This window comes from Coloeus monedula (assembly GCF_965178545.1).
Source record: "Coloeus monedula genome assembly, chromosome: 22".
In the NCBI taxonomy this organism is placed as follows: Eukaryota; Metazoa; Chordata; class Aves; order Passeriformes; family Corvidae; genus Coloeus; species Coloeus monedula.
In genome coordinates this window covers 687,999-710,341 of record NC_138802.1, presented here as the reverse complement: position 1 = coordinate 710,341, position 22,343 = coordinate 687,999, and the positions used below count along the sequence as shown (strand labels likewise).

At 48.7% G+C, this 22,343-nt stretch overlaps 1 protein-coding gene across 1 annotated transcript; it reads left to right on the top strand.

The window, feature by feature from the left end:
- Positions 1 to 5,006: 5,006 nt before the first annotated feature.
- PIK3CD (phosphatidylinositol-4,5-bisphosphate 3-kinase catalytic subunit delta) lies at positions 5,007 to 20,345 on the top strand (the record flags this gene model as incomplete). The annotated part of the gene is made up of 22 exons (XM_082295921.1): positions 5,007 to 5,147; positions 5,773 to 6,001; positions 6,402 to 6,631; positions 7,441 to 7,620; positions 8,270 to 8,419; positions 8,712 to 8,801; positions 9,496 to 9,717; positions 12,604 to 12,700; positions 13,010 to 13,140; positions 13,786 to 13,845; positions 14,045 to 14,212; positions 14,710 to 14,831; positions 14,985 to 15,128; positions 15,713 to 15,812; positions 16,653 to 16,831; positions 17,024 to 17,133; positions 17,696 to 17,774; positions 18,014 to 18,181; positions 18,858 to 18,981; positions 19,166 to 19,311; positions 19,500 to 19,632; positions 20,174 to 20,345. 22 exons carry the CDS (start codon positions 5,007 to 5,009, stop codon positions 20,309 to 20,311), a joined length of 3,141 nt encoding a protein of 1,046 aa, XP_082152047.1. The 3' UTR covers positions 20,312 to 20,345.
- Positions 20,346 to 22,343: the final 1,998 nt, after the last annotated feature.

Sequence of the window (22,343 nt, the reverse complement as noted above, 5' to 3'; positions counted from 1 at the left end):
AAGTCATATAATGGTAAACCAAGTAAAGGAAATTTAAATCCTAAAACTAGGGTTTGAGGAAGATAAAAAGCCAGGCTCTTGATTTTAGGAGTTGCTCAGTGCTTGAATGGTTCCCCACACCTTTCCAAGGGGTCCAGAGTGTTTTTCCTACCTAGTTCATGAGCTGAGTTTGACACATGTGCGTGTGTTGAGGGTGGAAGCACAAACAGCTCTGGTGCAGCTCGGGTTTGTACTGAAGGTGCAACCCTGCCCAGGAACTGAAGGAGAACAGTGATGGCCTAATGGCACAGCTGGGACACTGATCCTGTTTTACAGAGGGACTCCTGGAAGTTGGAAAGGAAAGGAAGCACATCTGTTGGCACAAGAGCAAAGTCTGACCTGTTACTGCCGCTTACGCCAGTGGGAAGCAGCTCCAGCGTGGTTCTGCTGTGGGATGAAGTGACTGGCGCTGGGTGTGAGTCTCCAGCAAACCCTGCGAGGGGGCGGCCCCCTCCCTCCCTCTGTCCCAAACTCCCACGTGCAGGCGCAGTTTGGCACACTTACCTGCTGCAGGATATTTCCCAGTCTGTCTTGAAGGGCAATTTGCGTGTTAATTTTACTGTCAGTCAGCACTCAAGTGACTTGATTTGTCTGCAGTGTGGACTTGTTTCACCCTGTGACCCCAACCAAAAAATCAAGACCGAGCTTAAAACACTTTCAGAACACACTGAAGTGGCTGTGGAAGCTCCGAGCTGGTTCACGTCTGCCGAGTGTCCTGATTGTGTGGTAAAGCCATATCAAACACGTGTGTACTTCAAAATTCCCGTGGTCTCCTCCCCCAGCCAAGCCCATGCCTGCAATGAAAGTGACTTCCTGCAGTCTCCCACGCAGCACATCACCTGTGAGCTCTGCACTGCTCATTTCCTATAAACTCGAGAGGTATTTTGGTAGTCCTGGGGTTTAGTAATTTTGCAATTTGTTTGTGGGTGTTTGGGCTTCCGTGTCTGTCTGATGCTGCAGCCTCACAGAGGTTTGGGGGACGCTGCTCCATGTGTCATCTTGCTGCTTTTAGTTTTTTGTTGGTTTTTACCTTTTCCTCTCCAAAGCAGTTGCATGTTGTAAACACCAAAGCTGTGGTTGATAAACTTCATGAGAGGAAATTTGTGTTAGTAAGTTTTATGTCGGCTGCTGGCTTGTTAAATACTGACTGGGTGGTTTCAGATGTGTCCACTGCACTCTGACACTCTGCATGAATTTACCTTTCCTCAGATTCCTCAGCTGTGTTCCCTCCTATTACTGATGTCATGCCTATATTCTCTGCATGGGATCCAGTAAAATTGAGGGTTTATTTCTGTCCTAGTGCCTGGACTCGTCCTGTGTGCACATCAGCTCTGCCTCTTTGGTAAAAATACACATTAATTACCTTCACACTAATTACTGCAAGGGGAAAACCCTAAGGAGGGGAGAGCAGCCTGTAGGTTTCCTGCAGAGTAAAGAATAATAAACTGAGGCAAAGGGCACAGGGGAAGTTGTGGACTTGCCTTCATCTAAAAAGTGGAATTTTGTCTCATGATTATTTTCCTCCACCACTTTTCCTGCCCAGTGATGAAGAGGTCTGGGCATTGTATGATAGGTTCATTGCATGTGTGATTCTAAGGAAGTGATTAGTACCAATGGATTCATCTTTTCTGATTGCTCCCCAGGAAATTATTCCACACCTCAAAATTAATGGGGGATTATGGAGCAATTGTGGAGTCTTTGCTGCTTGTGCTGGTCTGAACCAGAGGCAGGAGTCAGTGTGGAATGGCTCCATGTGTGTTTCATTCCTAATTTCCTAATTTTACTTTCACCTTACAAAAATATTCCACAGAGTAGAAATACCTGTGACAAGGGGAGTAGACTTGAGTTCCCTGGGAACTGTGTGGAACAGCTTTGTGTTTGGACCCATGGAAATCCATCCTTGGGCGTGTTCTTGGTGCCTTGGGGCCTGTGTTGTGTGACAGTGGCGCTTCCCTTCCTCTGGCACGGTCTGAGAAGTCCAAGACACCGCTTGCTGTGCAGAGTTTGTTTATCTGCAGCCTGAAAGCAGCAGCTGTGGTGGCCCCACAGCTCGGTGGGCACAGCCCATGGGGAGCAGGCACAGCCCATGGGGAGCAGCAGCTCGTCCCACAGCTGGGCTCTCCCCTGTTTTGTGCCTGGCTGTGCCTCACATTGTCACAGCCAGCCCTGAGGTCCCCATCCAGCGTGCAGGAAAGGAAAGGAAGGAAAGTTCCCTTCCTCCTTTTGGGAAGAGGCAGCAGCATGTACCTGCCTTGCTCCTGAAACCGGTGCTTGAGGGCTGTGGGAGGTGTGGCTGGCGGGAGGAAGAATTGTTACAGCAAGGTGTGGGTGGGGGAATGTGGAAGTATTCTAGCAAGAAGATGTTTTGGGGTATGTTGCAGCAGGAAGGGTGAGACCCGGGAGTGTCTTGCTGTAGAATGTGGGTAGCTGCAGCCCAGTGTTGATGAGGAGGGTTCTGTGGGGGCCTGGGTACCTGCTGAGGTTGGTTCTGTGGGTTTACATCCCTGTAAAACACAAAATTCTGTCTCACCGTGGCTTGCCCTGGCTCTGAGGGATACACAAGTTGTACAGGAAACTAATTTGTCAAGTGTAGATTGATTAACTTGAACTTCAGGCTACCAGACCTACATTCTGAACCCTACCATGGTATGAGATTTCTAACACTAATCTGTCTGCCCACCAGAATGAGAGTCTGAGATTATGCTGAGGCTTTAAAAATGGACAATTATATTGGAGAATGTTGGGGGTTTTTTTGAAGACTGCTGCAGTGAAAGACAAAGAGTATATCTCAAACAGCTCCAGTAGTGTAAACCCTGCCAAAAAGGAGTGATGCTGCATTCAGCTATTCATAAATGGTAAATGACCCAGAGAAAAGGGAATTGTAATTACTTACACACGTGGGGTCAAGATAGCGCGAACAAGGTTAGAGCCTGCAGAACTCTGTTCAGTTTCCCAAGGCAAAGAGGAAGAGGGAAGTCAGGTGGTGCAAAAGTACCCATCTATGCAGAGCTTGCCTCGTGTAAGAGCTGCCACACTGCATCAGATCTGAGCTCCAACAAGTCGAGCATTCTGAATTTAGCAATAGGAAGGGGAGAGACTTGGTAAATGATGTATTCGAGGTGGTGAAAGTCCAGAATTATTCTTCCTTTGGTATATTCACTCCAGGTTCTGTTGGAAAAATCCTGCATCCTCTAAATCAGGGAGTTTGGAAAGACAAGGTGTTGAGCTTGAACTGACATTGTAGTGCTCATGGCTTAGAGAGGTACTTCGTATTCTCTGGGATGTGGTGCCAGATAGAAATCCTCAGCAGAAGGAAGCAGCTCAGCCATTGCTGTGTCTGTCTCTTCTGGTCAGTAGAGTTGTAGTTTGCTGATTTAGGCTGAGGTGGCAGATATAGCAGAGACTTGCTGTTTTTATTGTTGATGAGCAGAAAACAAGGCCAGTTTGTTTTGCTTTATTCAAATTTGTAAACCCTGCCTCCTCCCCCTTGCTCCCCTCCCTGCTAAGGCCCCGGGGGGTGGTTTGTGGTCTCTCTATCCGGTGGCTGGGTGATGCAGCCTGTGTGCTGAGGAAGCAGGACAGATAAAACACAGCTCATATTTCTGGGAATCCTGACCTCACTGCTGACTGGGAAGTGGTGTGTTCCCAGGACCTGGCAGATAAGATGCTGGGCTCCTTGTGCTGAAGCCCAGGGCTGGCTCATGAAGAGCTGCCAGCAGGACTTTGTGGTTTGGGAATCAGCAGCACTTCGCTCAGCTTCTTTCAAAGTCTCTACACCCACAGCTGCAAAGCCGTATTTAAAGTTGTGAATGGGGAAATTTTGTGCTGGTTTCATGGGCTGAGGGTAAGGAACACAGACTTGCTCAGGGCACGTGCAGGGCTGGGTTTGGAGCCGTGGCTGTGGAGCACCTTCCAGGCTGTACCACTGGGATGTTCCTCTGCTGACCTGGTGAAAAAATTGTGGTGAGAGGGAATTGAGGTGAGCTGGTTTCCCTGCTGAGGTGGTTGGAGAGAATTAGAGCCACTTCCCTGTCTCTTGCTGGGAGCCAGTGCCAACAGTTCCAGAGTCTCCCAGCACGTGGGGACACCACACTCTGCCACTTGTCATCTGTGCAGGAAACTGCAGATTTTATTGCTGTAGTATTTTGCTTGTGGGCAAGTGGATGGAGACTTTGTTACGGGCCTTTTTGAGAAAGGAAATGTCTGACAGGCTTCTGGTGAATGCCTTTTGTTTCATCCTGTGTTTGAAAACAGCAGTTTGTACCTGATAGCATTCAGCTTCTTGTTCTTGTCTTTGCATTCCTTGGGTGTACTGAAAATAAATTGCAGCACCCTGCCAAGGGATAGGCTGCAGATGGCATTAACAAACCTATTCTGATTGCCTCAGCCTTCAACTTCTTTTTTCTGTACTTGTAGAGGGGGGATGTACAGCAGAGTATTATTTGTTTGTGTGTATAAAAATGCATGCATACTTGGAACCAGCAACAACTCTTTCTCCCTCTTGCAGACTGGAACTGAGCTCTGGAAAAACAAAGTGGAGCTTGGAGCATGTGGCCTGAGGATTGCCTTACACAGCCAGGGGTAGGAACTTACTGTTTGTCTTGGCTGCTTGGTCACAGATGAGCTATTGGGACAAGTGTCTCTGTTCTCCAGAGAAGATAATTCTCCTATTTCTTAGTCAAATGCAGATGTAGATGTTAATTCTGGCCTAGAAGAGATTAAGAGAGGGTTGCATTGAAATAGAAGCAAATGCTGTAGTTACATGTGGCTCAAAGGCACTGGAGTGGAATTTTTACTGAGGTCCATGTTTTCCTGAGCTATAAGGCTGTGCTGACCTTCCTTTCTTTGGGTTCTTTTGCACATTAATTTCCTACAGAGTCCAGCACAGAACTGAGCAAACAATGTGTAGTCAACATCAACAGATTGTTTTCCCTTTTCTTGCAGGTGGTAGCTAAGCAGTGAGCAGGATGCCCCCAGGCATTTACTGCCCTACGGAATTCTGGTCCAAGGGGGAAAACCAGAACATCCAGGTGGACTTCTTGCTGCCCACAGGCATATACTTAAACCTCTCTGTGCCCTGCAATGCCAGCCTGGGCACCATCAAGCAGGTAACAGCCTTGTACCAGCTGTTAGTGACAGGTCTGTGTTACAGCCAGAGGCCCATCTGCTCCAGAGTTTTGCCTCCAATAGCAGGCACTTAGGATGAGAGTGAAAAAAGGGGTGTGAAGTCATGTGAAAGTGCTATCTACAGGGAGAGAAGGATCTTTGGGAACAGGATAGTGTTGACAAGACTTGAGAAGCTCTTGTCTCCTGTCACAGATTTCTTGTTACTGGGGGCAAGTTACTTAACCCAATTTTGCTTCCAGTGTCAGTAATTGCTCTGTTTCACACAGCCAGAGGCAGCAGGTGCTTACTGTGAGATATTCAGGTGGGAGTTATTTAAATGCTCAGGTTGAGGGATTTACATTGCTTGAAACAAAAGGCAAGCATGAAGAAAGGAAGTCAGTTAAAGGCAGCTGCAAATAAACCTACCCAGCCGTTCAGCACGAGCTGGAGCCACCAGACTTGGCTGAGGAGCAGCCTGGGATTGCAGGTCCAGGAGTGCTGTGAGGAGCTTGGGCTGTGCTCTGCCTTTGCTGTGTGCTCAGGGGGAGGTGGTGGGTGGCAGCAGCAGAGTGAGGGCAGGGGCAGGCTGGGCGGTGCGGGAGGGTCACGCTGTGCGCTGCCCCGCAGGTGCTGTGGCAGCACGCGCAGTATGAGCCGCTGTTCCACATGCTCAGCGACCCCGAGGCCTACGTGTTCACCTGCATCAACCAGACGGCCGAGCAGCAGGAGCTGGAGGACGAGCAGCGCCGCCTCTGTGACATCCAGCCCTTCCTGCCCGTCCTGCGCCTCGTGGCTCGCGAGGGGGACAGGGTCAAGAAGGTCATCAACTCCCAGATCAGCCTGCTCATTGGGAAAGGTCAGTTCACCACCACCGGTCACGGCAGGCGTGCTGGCTGTGGGTGGAACGTGCTCCTGTCCCAAACAGCCTGGCTGCCTGTGGGACAGTGCTGGAGCCCTGCTTGTGCGCTGGGACGTCAGCAGGTTTGGTCTCCAGTGGATGCAGAGAGGGAACACTATGTGTGCAGACCCAGGGAAGGTGATGCTTCCTGCTGGCAGAGCACTGGGGTGTTGAGTCAGTGCAATTCTACATCATAAATAAGTGACTGCTGGTAGCTTGGCTGACTCTGCCTTTGGCCACATGTTAAACACGTGTTCAGGGAGTCTCGAGACTCTTTCACAGACGTTTGAGGAAAAGGCTTGTTTCCCCCAAAGGCTGCAGATGCTTATTTTGCCTTCCTCTCTTACTCTCCACGCAGGTCTGCACGAGTTTGACTCTGTGCAGGATCCAGAGGTGAGCGATTTCCGCACCAAAATGTGCCAGTTCTGCGAGGAGAAAGCAGCAAAGCGGCAGCAGCTCAGCTGGGCAGCGTGGATGGAGTACAACTTCCCCCTGCAGCTGGAGCCCATGGCCAAGGGCCTCGGGACTGGCTCTTTGCAAATCCCCACCAAGAACATTTTTGTCAACATCAAGTTCCAGTCTGGCGGGGTAAAGCACAAGGTTTTCTGTCACAGTGTTTGATGGTTTGTGCTTTTCCTTTGGAAGCCTCTGTGTGTTTGCAGACAGAATAATGTGTGCCTGGACAGTGTTTCCATGTGTTCAGTGTTCATTTTCATTCTCCAGATTCCTTTGCATGCAGTGATGGTTGGGAGGGAGACTGAGCCTCCAACCGAGGGAGCTGTTCTCCCTCCTGAACATGCACTGGGTGTGCTGGTTAGCTGGAAGCTGAGGTTGCTGCACGTACATGGGGTGGAAAGCTTTTTGGATTTGGGTAGGAAAGGAGCATAGAATCCAGTACTTGACTTTCCTTTGGAAGCTCAAGAGCCTGCCTCAGCTCGTGCTCAGCAAACACTGCTTGCAGGCACTGGTCTGTGCTGCCCATGGGCCCTGTTCTTGCCTCGTACCCTCGGTTCGTGTTTTGCGTGTTGTGCCTGGGCATGGAGCAGGGTCACCCTCACGGGAGAAGGGCCTTCCAGAGCAGTGTGTTTGAGCACGGTGACCCTTACAGCCTCTGCCTGCTGGTGGAATGACAGTGGGAAGGTTTTTAGTGACTGGCAACCACGTGAACTGGTGTTCTGCTTAAACTGAAGTTCCTGATTTCCAGCCTCGTGCTTGCACTGCTGAAACTTGCTCCTGCCCAGTTTAGCAAACATCCCTAGTTATCATTGGCTAATGTGTGTGTGATTGTACCTTCCTATCCTGCTCCTCACTTCCAGCAGCAGGAATGTTGTTCCCTGTCTGTGCCATTTCAGCCCTTTGCTGGAATCTGACAGTTTGCCGTGTTGTTGGGATTGCAGGAGAGCTTCACGTTCCAGATCTCCCCCTGGGAGTTCCCCATCACCTTGATGAGCTATGCTATAAAGAAACAGGCTACTGTGTTCCGCCACGAGACCGTGCAGAAGCCAGAGGACTACACGCTGCAGGTGAACGGGAAATGTGAATATCTCTATGGGAACTACCCCCTGTACCAGTTCCAGGTGAGCCTCGTGTCTTTATCAGTGAGTCTGTTCCCACATGGCCTTCCCTTGCTGGGGGTGTGGGCTGGGACACGTTGTCAAGGAGACAGTGCTGTTTACAGGAGTGCAGCACATCAGTGACAGGACCTGGATGCTGCTTACGGCAAAGGGTATTTCCAGCAACCTAGAAAATCCCTATTTTGGGGGGGCCAGTGATCTAAGCCTGTCCCTGGGTGCTGAGTGCTGTGTAAATACATTTAGAGGCTGTGGTTCTGGAAGTATCTGCTTGCTTGTATGGTGAGCTGAGGGTTCTCCTCTTGAAAATTGGGCAAGCAATCCTGAGTCATGTGCTCCTCTGGCAGGGCAAACTGCTGCTGAGACTGCTGAATCCTCCTCAGTGTTTTCCCTTAATGCAGCCATTTGAGTCCATTGATGAAATGCCAGCTATAAAAGGCACTTCATATTCTCAGTTCTGGCAACATGAGCCCAGCGAGTTGCAGGTTTATAAAGCAAGAGGAGATAATTGAGAGCTGGAATTCGATTGTTGCTGGGCCCTTCCCTGACTCCCTGCACGGGTTCCTGCCTGGGCTGGTGCTGGTTGGCGCGGTGGCTCTGGCCAGGCCCGGGTGGCTCTGGCCGGGTGGCCCTGGCTGACCCTGTCCCCTCTCAGCACATCCGCAGCTGCCTGCAGCGGGGCCTGACCCCCCACCTGACCATGGTGCACTCCTCTGCCATCATTGCCATGAGGGACGAGCAGACCAACTGCATCGCCAGCCCCCCAAAGGCGGCCTCCAAGCCCCCTCCACTCCCCAAGAAAAAGGTAAAAGGGGACCCCTGGGGTCACCCTGGGCTCGTTTGTTGGTGGACGTGCTGATCTTGGCTGGGAACAGCAAGTGGGTTCTCCCTGCCCTTCTCAGGACAGGTTCCTAGCTGGGGTCTAAGATGGGAATTCCCAGCCAGCCTTCCAGCCCCTCCACAGCTTCCCTGGTTGTCCCAGGCCTCTCACTCTTTTCTGTGGGAGCAAAAAACATGGAATGGGAGATGAGTTCTGGTGCTGGCTTGAGAGGCCTTTGTTGCATCTATTTCTGATTAGAACCCTTTTGTCTTTCCAGCCGAACTATGGCTCTCTCTGGTCCTTAGAGCAGCCTTTCTACATCGAGCTGGTGCAAGGCAGCAAGGTCAATGCAGATGAGAGAATGAAGGTGGGTACTGGCTCACTCTGGGGGTTTGTGCTTTGGCTTTCCCAGTCACATCCCTCTCGTTTGTGTGGGGAGGGAGGACAGTGGTGGCTGACAGCATGATCTCACCTGCTCCTGTGGGGCTTCATTCAGCCTTTGGGCAGTTTCTGAACTGCAGCACAACAGGAATGGGGAGGGAAGTGGCCGGCCAGCAGCCCAGCATTAGAAAAGCTGCTGCACAGCAGACAGAGCTGCTGCCCTGAGGTAATGGCATTGTACAGTGCTGGGCAGGGAAAGCTGAGCAGCAGAGCAGGGGAAACCCAGCTCTGAGGAGAGAGTGATGGGAGAGGTGGTGACTGGCAAAGGGAAGGCAGAAAGCAGGAGGCAGCAGAGCCCTGGGATATGCAGGGTGTTTGCCATGAAGGGGGAGAAGGGGAACAGCTGCTCTTTGGGAAAGGAAGGAAACTGGGCAAGAATGTGTTGCATTATTCAATATGCAAGTCTGCATGAAGTGAGATGGTAACAATGCACCTACTGAAGCAGAGTAAAGAGAGAGAGAAAGGAACTGGATCTCAGTGGATCAGGAAAGAGATGGGAGCAGGACACCCTGTTCAGGGGAGCGGCTGCCCTGTCCCATTCCTCTTCCAGTGATGTGTCTTCAGCCAACAAGGCAAGCCCCTGTGGATTCATGGTGTGCTCTTATTTTTCCTGCCCTCAGCTGGTGGTGCAGGCAGGTCTGTTCCATGGCAATGAGATGCTGTGCAAGACAGTGTCGAGCTCGGAGGTGAACGTGTGCTCGGAGCCGGTGTGGAAGCAGCGGCTGGACTTCGACATCAACATCTGTGACCTGCCCCGCATGGCCCGGCTCTGCTTCGCCCTCTATGCCGTCATCGAGAAGGCCAAGAAGGCTCGTTCCACCAAGAAGAAGTCCAAGAAAGCTGTAAGTGAAGCCAGCCTGGGGCTGAGCCAGGCAGGCCAGGGCTGCAGAGCACAGGACATGATTCTGAACCAAGTGCCCTTTGCTTTCAGAGAGCTTTATGTTAACAAAAGCTTACAGAGTAATGGCCAGTAACTTCTTCAACAGGAACAGGAAGCTGAGAAGTGGCTGCCTGTGGGAAAGGCTGTTAATATGTAATTTCTTCTCAAGAAAAACCATTAAGAAACATACCCAGCATCTGACTGGACCTAAAGAGGAATCACTTGTGTTGGTGTCCCTGTTTCACTGTTCTGCAACTTCCTTGTTTTGTAGTTGAGGTTAAACCACCACCTGTGTTGCATTTTCTTTCTAACAAGGTCTTTCCTGCAAATCCCCAGTGCAGCAAATTACCAGCCAGGGAAGGGGAATGAACTGAGGAATGTAAACACTGGTTATGGCAAAGCTTTAGACAATGTAAAGTGAAAGTGCAGATTCTTCAAGGTTACTGTTCAGGTGTTGCAAACTGAGCATAGAAAGTGTTAAATCACTTTGGAAGCTCTTGATTTGAGCATCTTAATCAGAGGTAGTGATATTTCTCACTTTCCTCAGCTCTATTCCAGAACTTCTAGCCCATTAACGATTTAGTAACTAAAAGGAGATCCAAGTGCAGCCTGTAATTGAATTGCTGGTTTCCCAGAGCTGTAACTTAAGCCTCAAGCTCTTTGCATGTGAGACTTTCCTTTATGAGCAGCAAAGGCATTTGTTCCTCTGCAAATTATTGTTTCTGTGACCACAAAGACACTGTTCTCGTGCCTTAAGGAGAGGATTACTCATGCCATCTGTACTAGAGTGCAGAGGAATGAGGCAGTGATGAGTGTGATAGAGAAGATTTCAGTTCTGCTCACTCCTCCTCACTGTTGGGAGGTTCACTGAGCGTTGTTGTGCTGACATCAGTGGAGTTCTCAGGGTTACTGTGCAGTCATGTCTGGGAGCAACAGCCAGCTCATGAATCCTGCTTGTGGGGACCAATTTCTGGGTTGAAGACTTCAGACTGGAAACATTTTGAGGCCAGGACCAGGATTAACAGTTTTATTGTTGGGTTTCTTTTTTATTTAAGAATAGCAGAACCCCAGCTCCTGCTGGAGGTTTTTGTTGGACAGAAGATCTGATTCATCCACAGGCTGGATGTTTGTGGTCACACTGGAATAATTTTCCGTTTTGAAGCAGTCAGAAGGAAATCTTTCTGTTCTGATTGACAAAACACAACCAGTCTGTTTAGCTGAGTTGTTAAGAGGATCTTATTCATGTGTGTTCTGGTGCTGGGGAAAGGTGGATGCATTCTGATGAACTTTTAGTATAAAATCACAACATTCACTAGAGCTGAGCACTGCAAAAGAATTTTTCCCCGTGGTGAGCTACAGCTCTGAGTGAAGAAGCCAGAAATCATTTCAAATGGTTGGTAAGGGCAGGTTACAGTCAGAATGCACTCTGATATTTCGTTTGTTTGTTTGTTTTGATTGTTAATTTTTTTCCTTACTCAGAGGTTAATTCCATATATGTTGTTTATATGCAGACTGTCCAGAGCAGATAGGTGGGACGAAATCATTTACTACCACAAAATCAGGCATGTTTGCAGGCTGACTGGATGAGTCAGAGGGTTAATGTCACCCAGAGGGTTGGCTTTCAGTGTTTCTCTAAATCAAGCAGGAGATGTCTGTCTTCAGAATGCTGGATCCTTGTTTTTCTGGACCTTATCCACCAGAAATCTTGCCTTGTGTTTTGGCAGGCTTTCAGCTGTGGTTAGATGTCATTTACACTGTTAGAAAAGGTTATTGCTGGCAGTGGTGTTTTGTTTGGCTTTTCCCTGTGATCTGGAAGTTGATGTGTCAAATGGGATTTTACTGAAGGTACTTGGAGTAATTAAATCGGCTCCAAGGTTTGTGAGAGGGTGCTTGGAAGTGACTCATTTTGTCACATTAGAGGGAAATGGGGTCTCTGTTACCTCCACCAAGTGCCTGACCTGTGGGGTAAGGCTGCATTGTCTAGTATGCCCCAGTGGAACCAGATGTCTCACTGTGGTTCCTTCAAACGTGACACTGTTTGTGGCTGCGTCGGTGCAGAATTTCTGCCACGTAACCCCTTTTCCACTCAGTTTCTGTGCTTGAGCCTTGGTGTGATCTGTGCTCTGAGTGCTGTTGTATGAGGTAAAGTGTTCCATTTGGGGAACCTGGAAAGCTTAGGTCACTCATGGAATGTGTGTCTGCTCTGGGGCTGGGAGCTGGGTGAGGGCAGGGGACAAGGTCTTTGTCTTGGCCATGTCCTGGTCACTTCACTTGCTGGAGTCTCCCTCCTCCAAAATGAGTCTGGGTTGGATTTGTGGGGTTTATTTTGGGGGTGTGGCAGGGGATTGGCAGCATAAAGTTTGATTTCTATAGATAGTGTTTATTATTGTACAAAAGAGCCAAGCCTTTTTTTCCTATTATGAGCTATTTCTAGCATCCTTTGTTTCGTTTTCCAAAGTCGTGCCTACTCCACGTTCCCTGTTTCAAAATTAAAGTTCTTCTCCTTCCCCTCAAGCTGTGAAATATATGAAGTATGTCACAGCTTCCTAAAATACTGAGTGTACAGTAGTAAGGCCTTATTGGAAACTTAGAGATTCTTCAGCTATGCCAAATATCAGGTGGTGAAGTTTTAGGCACATTTGTGGGGAGTGTTTGGTGCCATTTAGCACTACACAAAAGACCCCAGGTTTTGGCAAATGCCCGATGCCATCTTGTACTCTTAATTTAGAGAGCTCAGCAGGTCAGCAGGCAGGATGTCCCTTTGCAAGGGGATCTCTCTCGTTAGTCCTTCTGTTCCCCTGCTCCAGCTGGGCAGGTGCAGCCCCCCACGAGCGCTGTCTTCCCGCAGGACTGTCCCATCGCCTGGGTCAATGTGATGCTCTTCGACTACAAGGACCAGCTGAAAACGGGGGAGTGCTGCCTGCACATGTGGTCCTCCTTCCCAGGTATGGCAGGAGAGGGAGCTGCTGTCCTTTGGCATCCTTAGTCTGCACCAGGAAGTGGAGTGGTCACTGCTCTGTCCTGTGATGGCAGCTGGAGCCCTGCCAAGACAGGGCTTTGTTGAGCTTGGCTTCACACATGTGACCTGAGAGGTGGCCACTCACCTAAGGATGTCACATGCCCCTCACTGGGGAGAGCTCAGGAAGGTGAAGTGCTTGTGGCCAGGCAGTGCCCAGGGACGGTCTCTGCTCTGCTTTCTGCACCAAAGCTTCACAAGATTTGGGCTCATGGGTTTTATGTACTTTGTTTTTCAGATGAGAAAGGGGAACTTCTGAACCCCATGGGCACAGTGCAGTGCAACCCCAACACTGAGAGTGCAGCAGCCTTGGTCATCTGCTTCCCCAGCGTGGCAGCACATCCTGTGTATTACCCGTCCTTTGAGCAGGTGGGGCACAGGGACACTTTTCTGGGAGGCACAGGAATTCCCTCACTGTCCCTTCCAGTAGGGAAGCTCTGGGGCAGCCATTGACAGGGACTGGCTGCAAGCAAACTTGATGAATAGATATTGTTGACTGAAATTTTCACTTTTTCCTCTTAACTAATGGACCTTTGAGTGAAAACTTTTCCAAGCTGTGAATTACTGAGGTAAAGCTGCTCTCATAGATGAGCACTTGTTTAAAAAATGGGTTTAACTGAGCTGCCTTCAAACTGCATTAGGCTCTGTAGGAAGGAAGAGGAATAAAGGGGAAATGAGTGAAAATAGGCAGCTCCCTCCCTTTCAGCAGAGTGGTAACATGCCGTGTGGGGTGGAGATTTTCCATCTGTCACTGCAACTGGCCAGACAAGTGGAAGAAGAAATGTGCCTGTTACAGGGAAGAAAGGGGATCTGCTCTGCCAGAGACATGTCTGTGCTCCCCACGAGGCAGGGGTGGCTCAGAGGCTGGAACAGGCTGTGCCAGGGAGAAGGGGGAGCCCAAGCAGAGGTGGCAAGTGGCTGATCTCCAATGCAGCACAAATGCCTGAAGTGATGGTGAGCTGCAATTACAGAGGAACTGAGGAGCCTTTCTCAGACTCTTTATTTGTGTCCCAGCTGCTGGAGTTGGGGAGGAATGGAGAACAACCCCGAGCTGCACCAGAAGATTCTGAGGAGGTGAGTCTTCTGGCATCCGTTTTCAGCTGCCTGCAAGCCTGGTTTCATGGACCAAGTTGTTTCCACCTTATGCCCCACCCCCAGCATTTTTCACCAAACTGGGTCATGCCCCAGTCCTGCAGGGTCTCCCTGAGCTGAGCAAGTCCTGTGGTTGGGACTGAGCCCTGTGTCTGCTCTTTCCTGTGCTTGCTGTGAGCAGAAGTTGCAGCTGAAGGAGATCCTGGAGCGGAGGAGCCACACGGAGCTGTACGAGCACGAGAAGGACCTGGTATGGAAGATGAGATACGACATCCGTGACCAGTACCCACAGGCTCTGGCCAAGCTGCTCATCATCACCAAATGGAACAAGCATGAGGATGTTGCCCAGGTGAGGATGTTGGGGCTGGCAGCCAGGGCTCCCTTTCTGATCCATCTTTCAGTGTCCACATTCCTGTGCTGTGTTTGGGAGCCCAGCTGAGCAAGGGGATGTTTCACAGTTTTCTCAGGGAAGTTCCCAGCTGGTACCAGCTGAGGTCTCGTTCTTCTGGGCTCTGTTTGGCTCTGTGGGCTGTCCCAGATTCATTACTGGCCAGCAAGGTCTTGTTTATCCCTTCAAGAAACTGGAGGCAAAAAAAAAAAAATCTGTGTAATTAATGGGAAAAAAGAGATCTGGATTGAATATTCTTAAATGATACTGAGAGATCAGCACAAGCCACCTCAAGGGATCAGTTTTTGACCTGCTATCTGCAAACTTGCTGTGAGGCATCTATAAATAGTGACCCCCTCATAAGGAGCTGCTCTTTCATCAGTAGAACTTCAGATTCACATCCATTGTCATAAAAACCTTGTTCCTTCTTTCTGCTATTTTCTTTTTGGTCATTCCAGATGATTTCCCTGCTTCAGACCTGGCCAGAGTTGCCTGTCCTGAATGCCTTGGAGCTGCTGGATTTCAGCTTTCCTGACCGTTACGTTGGTTCCTTTGCTATCAACTCCCTGAAGAAGCTGACGTAAGTGTCGGCCCCGGGGAGAGGCAGCGCCCTTTCTATTTCTGCTCAGGGCTGTGAACAAGAGTGACAGCCTTGTCTTTACAAAGGGCTGTTACAAGTACACTTGTGGCACTGAAGATAAGGTTGTCTTTCATGTTTCCTTTTTGTCCACAGGGATGATGATGTGTTCCAGTACCTGCTGCAGCTTGTCCAGGTGCTCAAGTATGAATCCTACTTAGACTGTGAATTAACCAAGTTCCTGCTGGAAAGGGCATTATCCAACCGCAAGATCGGCCACTTCCTCTTCTGGCACCTGAGGTGAAGAGCAAATGTTTTAGGCTTTTTCTCAGTAATCAAGTGAAACAAGCATTTACTGGGTCCTTCATTGCTCTGTGAAGTGGGAACTGCTGCTTTTTACCTTGGGTGACTCAATAAGAATTATTCCAGGATGACACAGTATAGTTTTTTGTTCATTTATTTTTGTCTTTTGTCATTGTAGTGGTGGTGTTTGGGTTAGGTTCTGTTTTTAGAATTTATATATATTTGTGAATATATACACACATGCATGTGAGCTGGAATTTGCTTTGGGTTTCCATGGCCCTGTGCCAGCTCTGAGCCATAAGCTCTGAACTGTTCTTGCTCCCCAAGCAATGTTCTCAAAGGAGGAGTTGGTGATTGAGTCACCCAGAAAGATGTCTCATCACCTCAAGCAATGGTTTTCCTCCATCACCTTCTGGGCTGGGGATATTTATTTTCCTTCCCCGTTACAAAGAATCTAAACAGCAGCCAAATATTCTGGTGTGTCCCCCCCTCCTGGTGCTGGTGTGAATGGGAGCATGAGTCACTCCCTGCAGTGAGTCAGCACTGCTTTAACCTCCCTCCTTCCCTGCCTCCCTCCCCAGGTCAGAAATGCACGTTCCTGCCGTTTCCCTGAGGTTTGGCCTGATCCTGGAAGCGTACTGCCGGGGCAGCACCCACCACATGAAGGTGCTGATGAAGCAGGTACAAATTGCTTTGGGCCAGGAGGTTGCCTTCCCTCTTGCTTGGGGCTGGTTCTCAGCTGTTGGCTTTCCCAAATTAATGTCACCAGTAATACAAGAAAAGCCTCGTAAGGGCTGTGTTGGTTTTGGCGTGTCCTGGAGATGCCCAGCACGTGTGGCCTTGCTCGTCCTTTACTCACCCACACAGGCTGCAGTCTGTGTCTAGAATGCTTTGAAATGGTCAGAGCACTGCTGTTGTGAGGTCAGTTGGGTGAGGTGCTGTTCGCTGGGAGCTGATCACAGTTGGCTGATTCAGAGCAGGGGACTCCCTTTCAGTTGCTGTGTGCAGGTACTCCTGGCATTTTCCCTCTCTGAAACCTCTCTTTCCTGTCAAGGGTCATGGTACCAAATTCAGAAGTGAGAGACTCATCTCTAGACAAAGTTGTAGCCAAGCTGTGCCCATGAGCCAGTGCTGTTTCTTTTCAAGACTGAGCAGCACTTTTGCACAACCAGAACTCCCCAGAAGCACTGAAGGACAGGCTGGGCTCTAGGTCTCATCCTCACTTTTCTAGCCAGTGCACCTCACTTCTTCCTTTGGTGCATGATAATGTGCTTTATTCCTGCTGCAGTCATTACCTTGCAATGCATTTGTACCCAGCAGAGTATCCACAATTAATTATGGATCTTCCTCAAGCAGATATTACTAAATTTGTTTTGTTGCAGTATATGAAATTGCTACAAATTGAAGAGAAAGTAAGAGACGGAACCAAGGTTTACATTTCACAGAAAATGTTAATGTTTTTTAAACTTTCTCCAGGAATTTCCTATTTGTTAACCCTGTTTCATCCCTCCCTTTTTTCAGGGAGAAGCACTCAACAAGATGAAAGCTCTGAATGACTTTGTGAAAGTGAGTTCTCAGAAGGCCACCAAGCCTCAAACCAAGGAGATGATGCACATGTGCATGAAGCAGGAAACCTACAGGGAAGCCCTTTCCCACCTCCAGTCCCCCCTGAACCCCAACATTATCCTCGCTGAAGTTTGGTAAGGAAGAGATCTGCACCTCTGAATTTGTGCCAAAGGCTTTGTTTCACTCTGCAGCCAGGCTTTGGGTTATTCCAAGGTTCTTTCCTCGTGGAAGTCCCAAGTCCATCAGTCGTTGCTGTAGGACTGGCAGCTTGGATGACTGGTATTTTAATAGATGGAAACCGATGGTAATATTTTTATTTCCTCTAGTGTGGATCAGTGCACCTTCATGGACTCCAAAATGAAACCATTGTGGATTGTGTTTAATAATGAAGAGACAGGTGGAGGTGGAGTGGGTATCATTTTTAAAAATGGAGATGGTAAGTCTTCATTATGCCTGTGCAAATGTATCTTTTAGTCTCAAGTATTTACTGTGGTGGGAAGGCCTAAATATGGACCATTAAGATGTTGTGTAAATGAGGACCTTTAATGTTTTTGGGTGAGTTTTTTGGCAGTAATCTGAAGACATAATAAACTCCCCTCTATATTTCACCTGCTTCCCTCTTTCATTAAGATTTTAGTGCAGTGGTAACTGGATACCCTTGGACAACAAAACCAAACCTGATGTGGGGTGTGAAAGAGCTCGGCAGGGTTGGGGTGGCTGCTGCTCACTGTTGTGCCCAGAAGGGGATTTCTGAAGTGCCACATTGACTGCCATGGGAAGAGCTTTGGCCAAGTCAAGTAGCCTAAACCGCTGCCAGTAAAAATCCTGTGTGAGCTGAGGCTCTGGTGTGTGGTTTTACACTGTTACTGCCCCAGCAAACACTGCTCACTGCTGGTCTTCTTTCCTGGCTCAACCAGCACGTGACAAAGGCTGCAGGCGCAGAGCAGGGGGGCTTTGGGAGGTACTTATGACCCTTTTTCCTCTGTAATGCTGCCCAGATCTGCGCCAGGACATGCTGACTCTGCAGATGATCCAGCTGATGGACATCCTGTGGAAGCAGGAGGGCCTGGACCTGAGGTGAGCAGTGTGCACACAGTTGTCCTCCTGCACTGATAGATCAGGGGTGGTGAGGCTGTTTTCTCTGCAAGCTCAGAGGTCTGTCTGGTGTTCTGGGAGCATCTGGGCAGGTTCTGTGGGGCTGGGGAATAGAACTGTAGAGGAGAAAGGGAGACAGGCCAGGCAAGGGAAAGCTTAAAAGTCAACACCACCCACTTGTGGGCAGGATTTCAGTGGAAGGGTTTCTTTCATCTCTGCAGGATGACCCCTTATGGCTGCCTCTCCACAGGAGACAAGACGGGGCTGATTGAGGTGGTCATGCATTCGGACACCATCGCCAACATCCAGCTCAACAAGAGCAACATGGTGGCCACGGCCGCCTTCAACAAGGATGCGCTGCTCAACTGGCTCAAATCCAAGAACCCGGGGTGAGTGGGCGCAGCTTTCCCTCCCTGCTTCCTGCCTTGCTCCTTTTCCCTCAGCTATGCACAGCTCCAGGCTCTGGCTGCTCCCTCATGTGGATCCATGTGAGCCTTGAGCAGAAACAGAGGCCTCTGGGTTACTGTTTGCAAGCTTTGTTTGATCTCTGATAGCCTAAGGCAGCTCTGACCATGGGCTGGACCCAAACCTTGATGCAGAGATACACAGCCAGCACAGGGCCAGCTGGAAGAACGGCAGCAGGAGTAATGCCAGAACTGGGAGGTGAAAAAGGAAGCAGCTGTGTGGCTTGGGGGGGTTACTGGAGAGGAGGAGAGCAGCAAAGAATCATTGCAGTTCTGGCATAGCAGGGCCCTAACAGGAATCACTCCGGGAGTCCTGTGTGTCCTTTGGATCCATGGATATATAGAAATGAGTTAATTTAGTTGAGACTAAGTCAATTCCATTGAGATTGTGGCCACAACCTTATTCAGATCCCTTCAGTTACAGTCAGTTATTGCAGCTCGTTTTTGTAAAGCAGGGGTGGGAGTCCTGCCTCCAGAGAGCACTGCAGGAATCCAAACGAGCTTTCCTCCCTTCTCCTGCAGCTGAAAACAGCTTTCCCTGTGGGGCAGTACTGGAGTCCAAAGTAAAATTATCTTTCACTCTCTTTCTTGCCATCTCCAGAGATGCCTTGGACCAAGCCATCGAGGAGTTCACCCTGTCCTGCGCCGGGTACTGCGTGGCCACCTACGTGCTGGGCATTGGCGACCGGCACAGCGACAACATCATGGTCCGGGAGACAGGGCAGGTAATCTGGGATTGCCTGAGCAAAGGAATATTGTCTCTTCCCAAAGGAGGGCCATGGGCAAGGTCATTTTTCTCTCTCCCAAAACCCTATGGTCGTGATCTGCTGAATACAGTCACTGGGAAGTAACTCAACACCAATCAGCTAAAACAGGTAATATTCCAAAAATATTTTTTCTTATTTTCAGCTGTTCCATATTGATTTTGGTCACTTTTTGGGAAACTTCAAGACTAAATTTGGTATTAATAGAGAACGAGTTCCTTTCATCTTAACCTACGACTTTGTGCATGTCATCCAGCAAGGAAAAACTAACAACAATGAGAAGTTTGAAAGGTAAGTGCTGGGAGTTAAACTTCAGCTTTTTAAGCTCTAAATTTTTAGTATTTATTTCCACCAATGTGCAGCCTCTAGCTGCCTGTACACCTGAAAGTATATAAATTATTAACTGGAGAGAGTATATAGCTTTGCTTTACAAAATGGTTGAGTTTGCAGCCTTCATTCCTTCATCTACTCCTGCACAGGTTCAGGGGTTACTGTGAAAGAGCCTACATGATCCTGCGGCGCCACGGGCTCCTCTTCCTGCACCTCTTTGCACTGATGAAAGCTGCTGGGCTGCCAGAGCTCAGCTGCTCCAAAGACATCCAGTACCTAAAGGTAAGAGGCAGAGCCCAGGTAAGGAGTTAAAACTGAACACCTGATCTTGTGGCTGGGTGAGGAGGAGGAGTTCAGTGTGCAAGGACAGATTCTTAGAAGCAGATGAGCTCCAGGACTCACTGTTGTGAGTGGCTGCCCAGGGTCCGTGTGCAGGACATCAGAAATGCCAGGTCCTGGTCCTCGGAAATCCCTTCAGGTTCTTCACCATGAAGGCAGCAGGTGCCAGCTTGCAGGGAAGGAGACCCAGCTCTTGGCTCTAATTTCCTAGTTTGCCTCCTGAGTTACAACCACCCATCCCTGGCAGCTGCAGAACACTCTGTACAAGAGCAATACAGAACCTGCTCTTTCCCTGCACCAACATAAGCTGAGGGTCCAAGTGTTTATCAGAGAAAAAAAACCCCTGCAACTACAGGAACAATTAAAAACAATTGATGGCAACTCCATTCCTCCTTTCAATGGAGTAATTTCTTATAAATAAACATCTTACTGGTTGAACAGTGAATTGTTCCGTTGTGCACTGATTTATGCCTCTTGCCTACAGGACTCCCTGGCCCTTGGGAAAACTGATGAGGAGGCACTGAAGCACTTCAGACTGAAGTTTAATGAAGCCCTGCGAGAGAGCTGGAAAACCAAAGTGAACTGGCTGGCACACAACGTATCCAAAGACAACAGGCAGTAGAGCAGGAGCCTGCACCTGCTCAGGAGAATGTAACAGCCCCGAGTCCAGCACTGACTGCCAGGTTCCCAAAGACAGAAGAATGGTAGTGTTGAAGATCCCCCACCTCGTTCCCAGAGATCAGACATTGCTGCATGACTGAAAAACTGTTGGCCTGTCCTCAGCCACAGCACTGTGGCTGCTGTAGATCTTTGGGGGACAAGGGAGAGACTTGAGGCAATAAAACTCCTGTGTACAGTAAAGGTAGGTAGAGGTACTGCACCCTTAAGAACTCCTTAAGCTTCAAGTACATCTTTCAATGGAAGAGTTGAGGCAGTTGTAACATCCCCCCAGTGTGCTAATGTCTGTATTTCTATTTTCTTGGAAATTTAGCTGAACAGATTCCCCTATGCCTGTAGCCCATCTTCTAGGTCACCACTGTTACAGCTTAGAGGCATTAACTTCAGCATGTGGTCACTCTTCCTGCCCTGTGTCAGTGTCCACCAAGGTGGGTCAGCACACAGCACACTGAAGCTGACTTGGACAAATGGTTTTACTCTGCCTTGAGACAGGATAAGGACATCCCAGCTGTCATATTGCTTTCTGTCTGCTCCAGAGGCCAAAGTGTTCTGAAACTGAGCTGGAACTCGGCTATTGCTGTCTAGAACTGATGGCACAAGAGCAGCTTTGGAGTGGCCACTGGATCAGGTACTTACTTTGCTTTCCCAAGTTAGGCTTTAGTTGACTCTCAAGTAATTCCTGCATTTCTGCATTTATTTTGGTTTCAAACCTAAAAACGCTAAGATTGCATTTTCAAAGTAAAGTACTTACTGCTTCTTTTTGTAAAAGATGTTAAGCTGTGAGGTCTGTTCTGGTTTGGATCTATTCATACAAACCCTCTTGCCTCTCAAGCACCTGTTGGTAGAAGCAGCAGTTCTGGCATGGAAGACACCTTATTTTAATTTACTCTAACCCTGGGAGAGCCCCTTTTCCTACACTTCCAGATGATACTGTGACTGAAGCACTCAGGCTCTAACAGCTGCTTTGGTACTAGAGAGAAATACTGCAGGATTTAGAGCTCTATGCAGGCTGATCAGTGAGAAACAGTCCTGTGCCTCTGCTCCATTTTAGAGAGTAAATATTGCTATTTCCTTGCTTATTAAACTAATTTACAGAGCAGAAAGTATGCAAAAAAAAAATCTTGGGCCCTGTGCAAGGTGAGATGCACTGAAACTACATCCCTGATCAGGTTCTTGTGGAAGGGAAGACACTACAATTCCAGAGCTGGAAAAGCAATTCTCTTGCAGTGCCAGAGCCTGGTGTTCAGGATGCTGCAGCAGTGGGACCCTGCTCTCCTCAGTCCCTCCCAGGTCTCACAGCAGAAATGTCAGGCCCTCAACAGCTTTTAGAGCAGTGGCTCCTGTCCTGTCCCTCACTTTGAGAAGTGCAATAAATAACACAAAGGTGCATCAGTGGAAGAACTGAGCACAGTTTTACAGAGGTTACTTAGTCTGGAAACCTGACTTACCTACAAGCAGTAAAAATTCAGTGAGTCATCCTGTGGACCTTCTTCCTTGTACACCCTGGGAGAGCATCTTGGATAAATCTGACAGCTCTGTTGACTCCAAATTCACAAAGCAGCAGCTCACCTGATGGTTTTCAGTAAGCTGAATTGTACTAAAGATTGAAACTTAAATAATTTTCAAAAATATTCCATTTCATTACAAGTGGCTTCTCATTTTTATAAATATGCTCAGAATGATAGACCTATTTCTATTTATTTAGAGATGTTTCTGTCATTATTTTTTTTTAACTCTGTACAAACTGATTGTGCTTATTCTGTTGCCTTGAAAAAAGAAGTATTTTTTTAAGCCAAATTGTGGTTCTGCAAGAAGAGAATGTTTACATGTTTAGCTGTTCAGTTGCTTTAGGTACATGTTTTGTAAATAAAAAATATTGCCAAATTGTACACAAATGCTGCAAAGTCCTTCTGTGCTTGGGAGCAACGACCACAAAACTCTCCTACTCCCCCAGCAGAGGCAAATTAACACCGTTT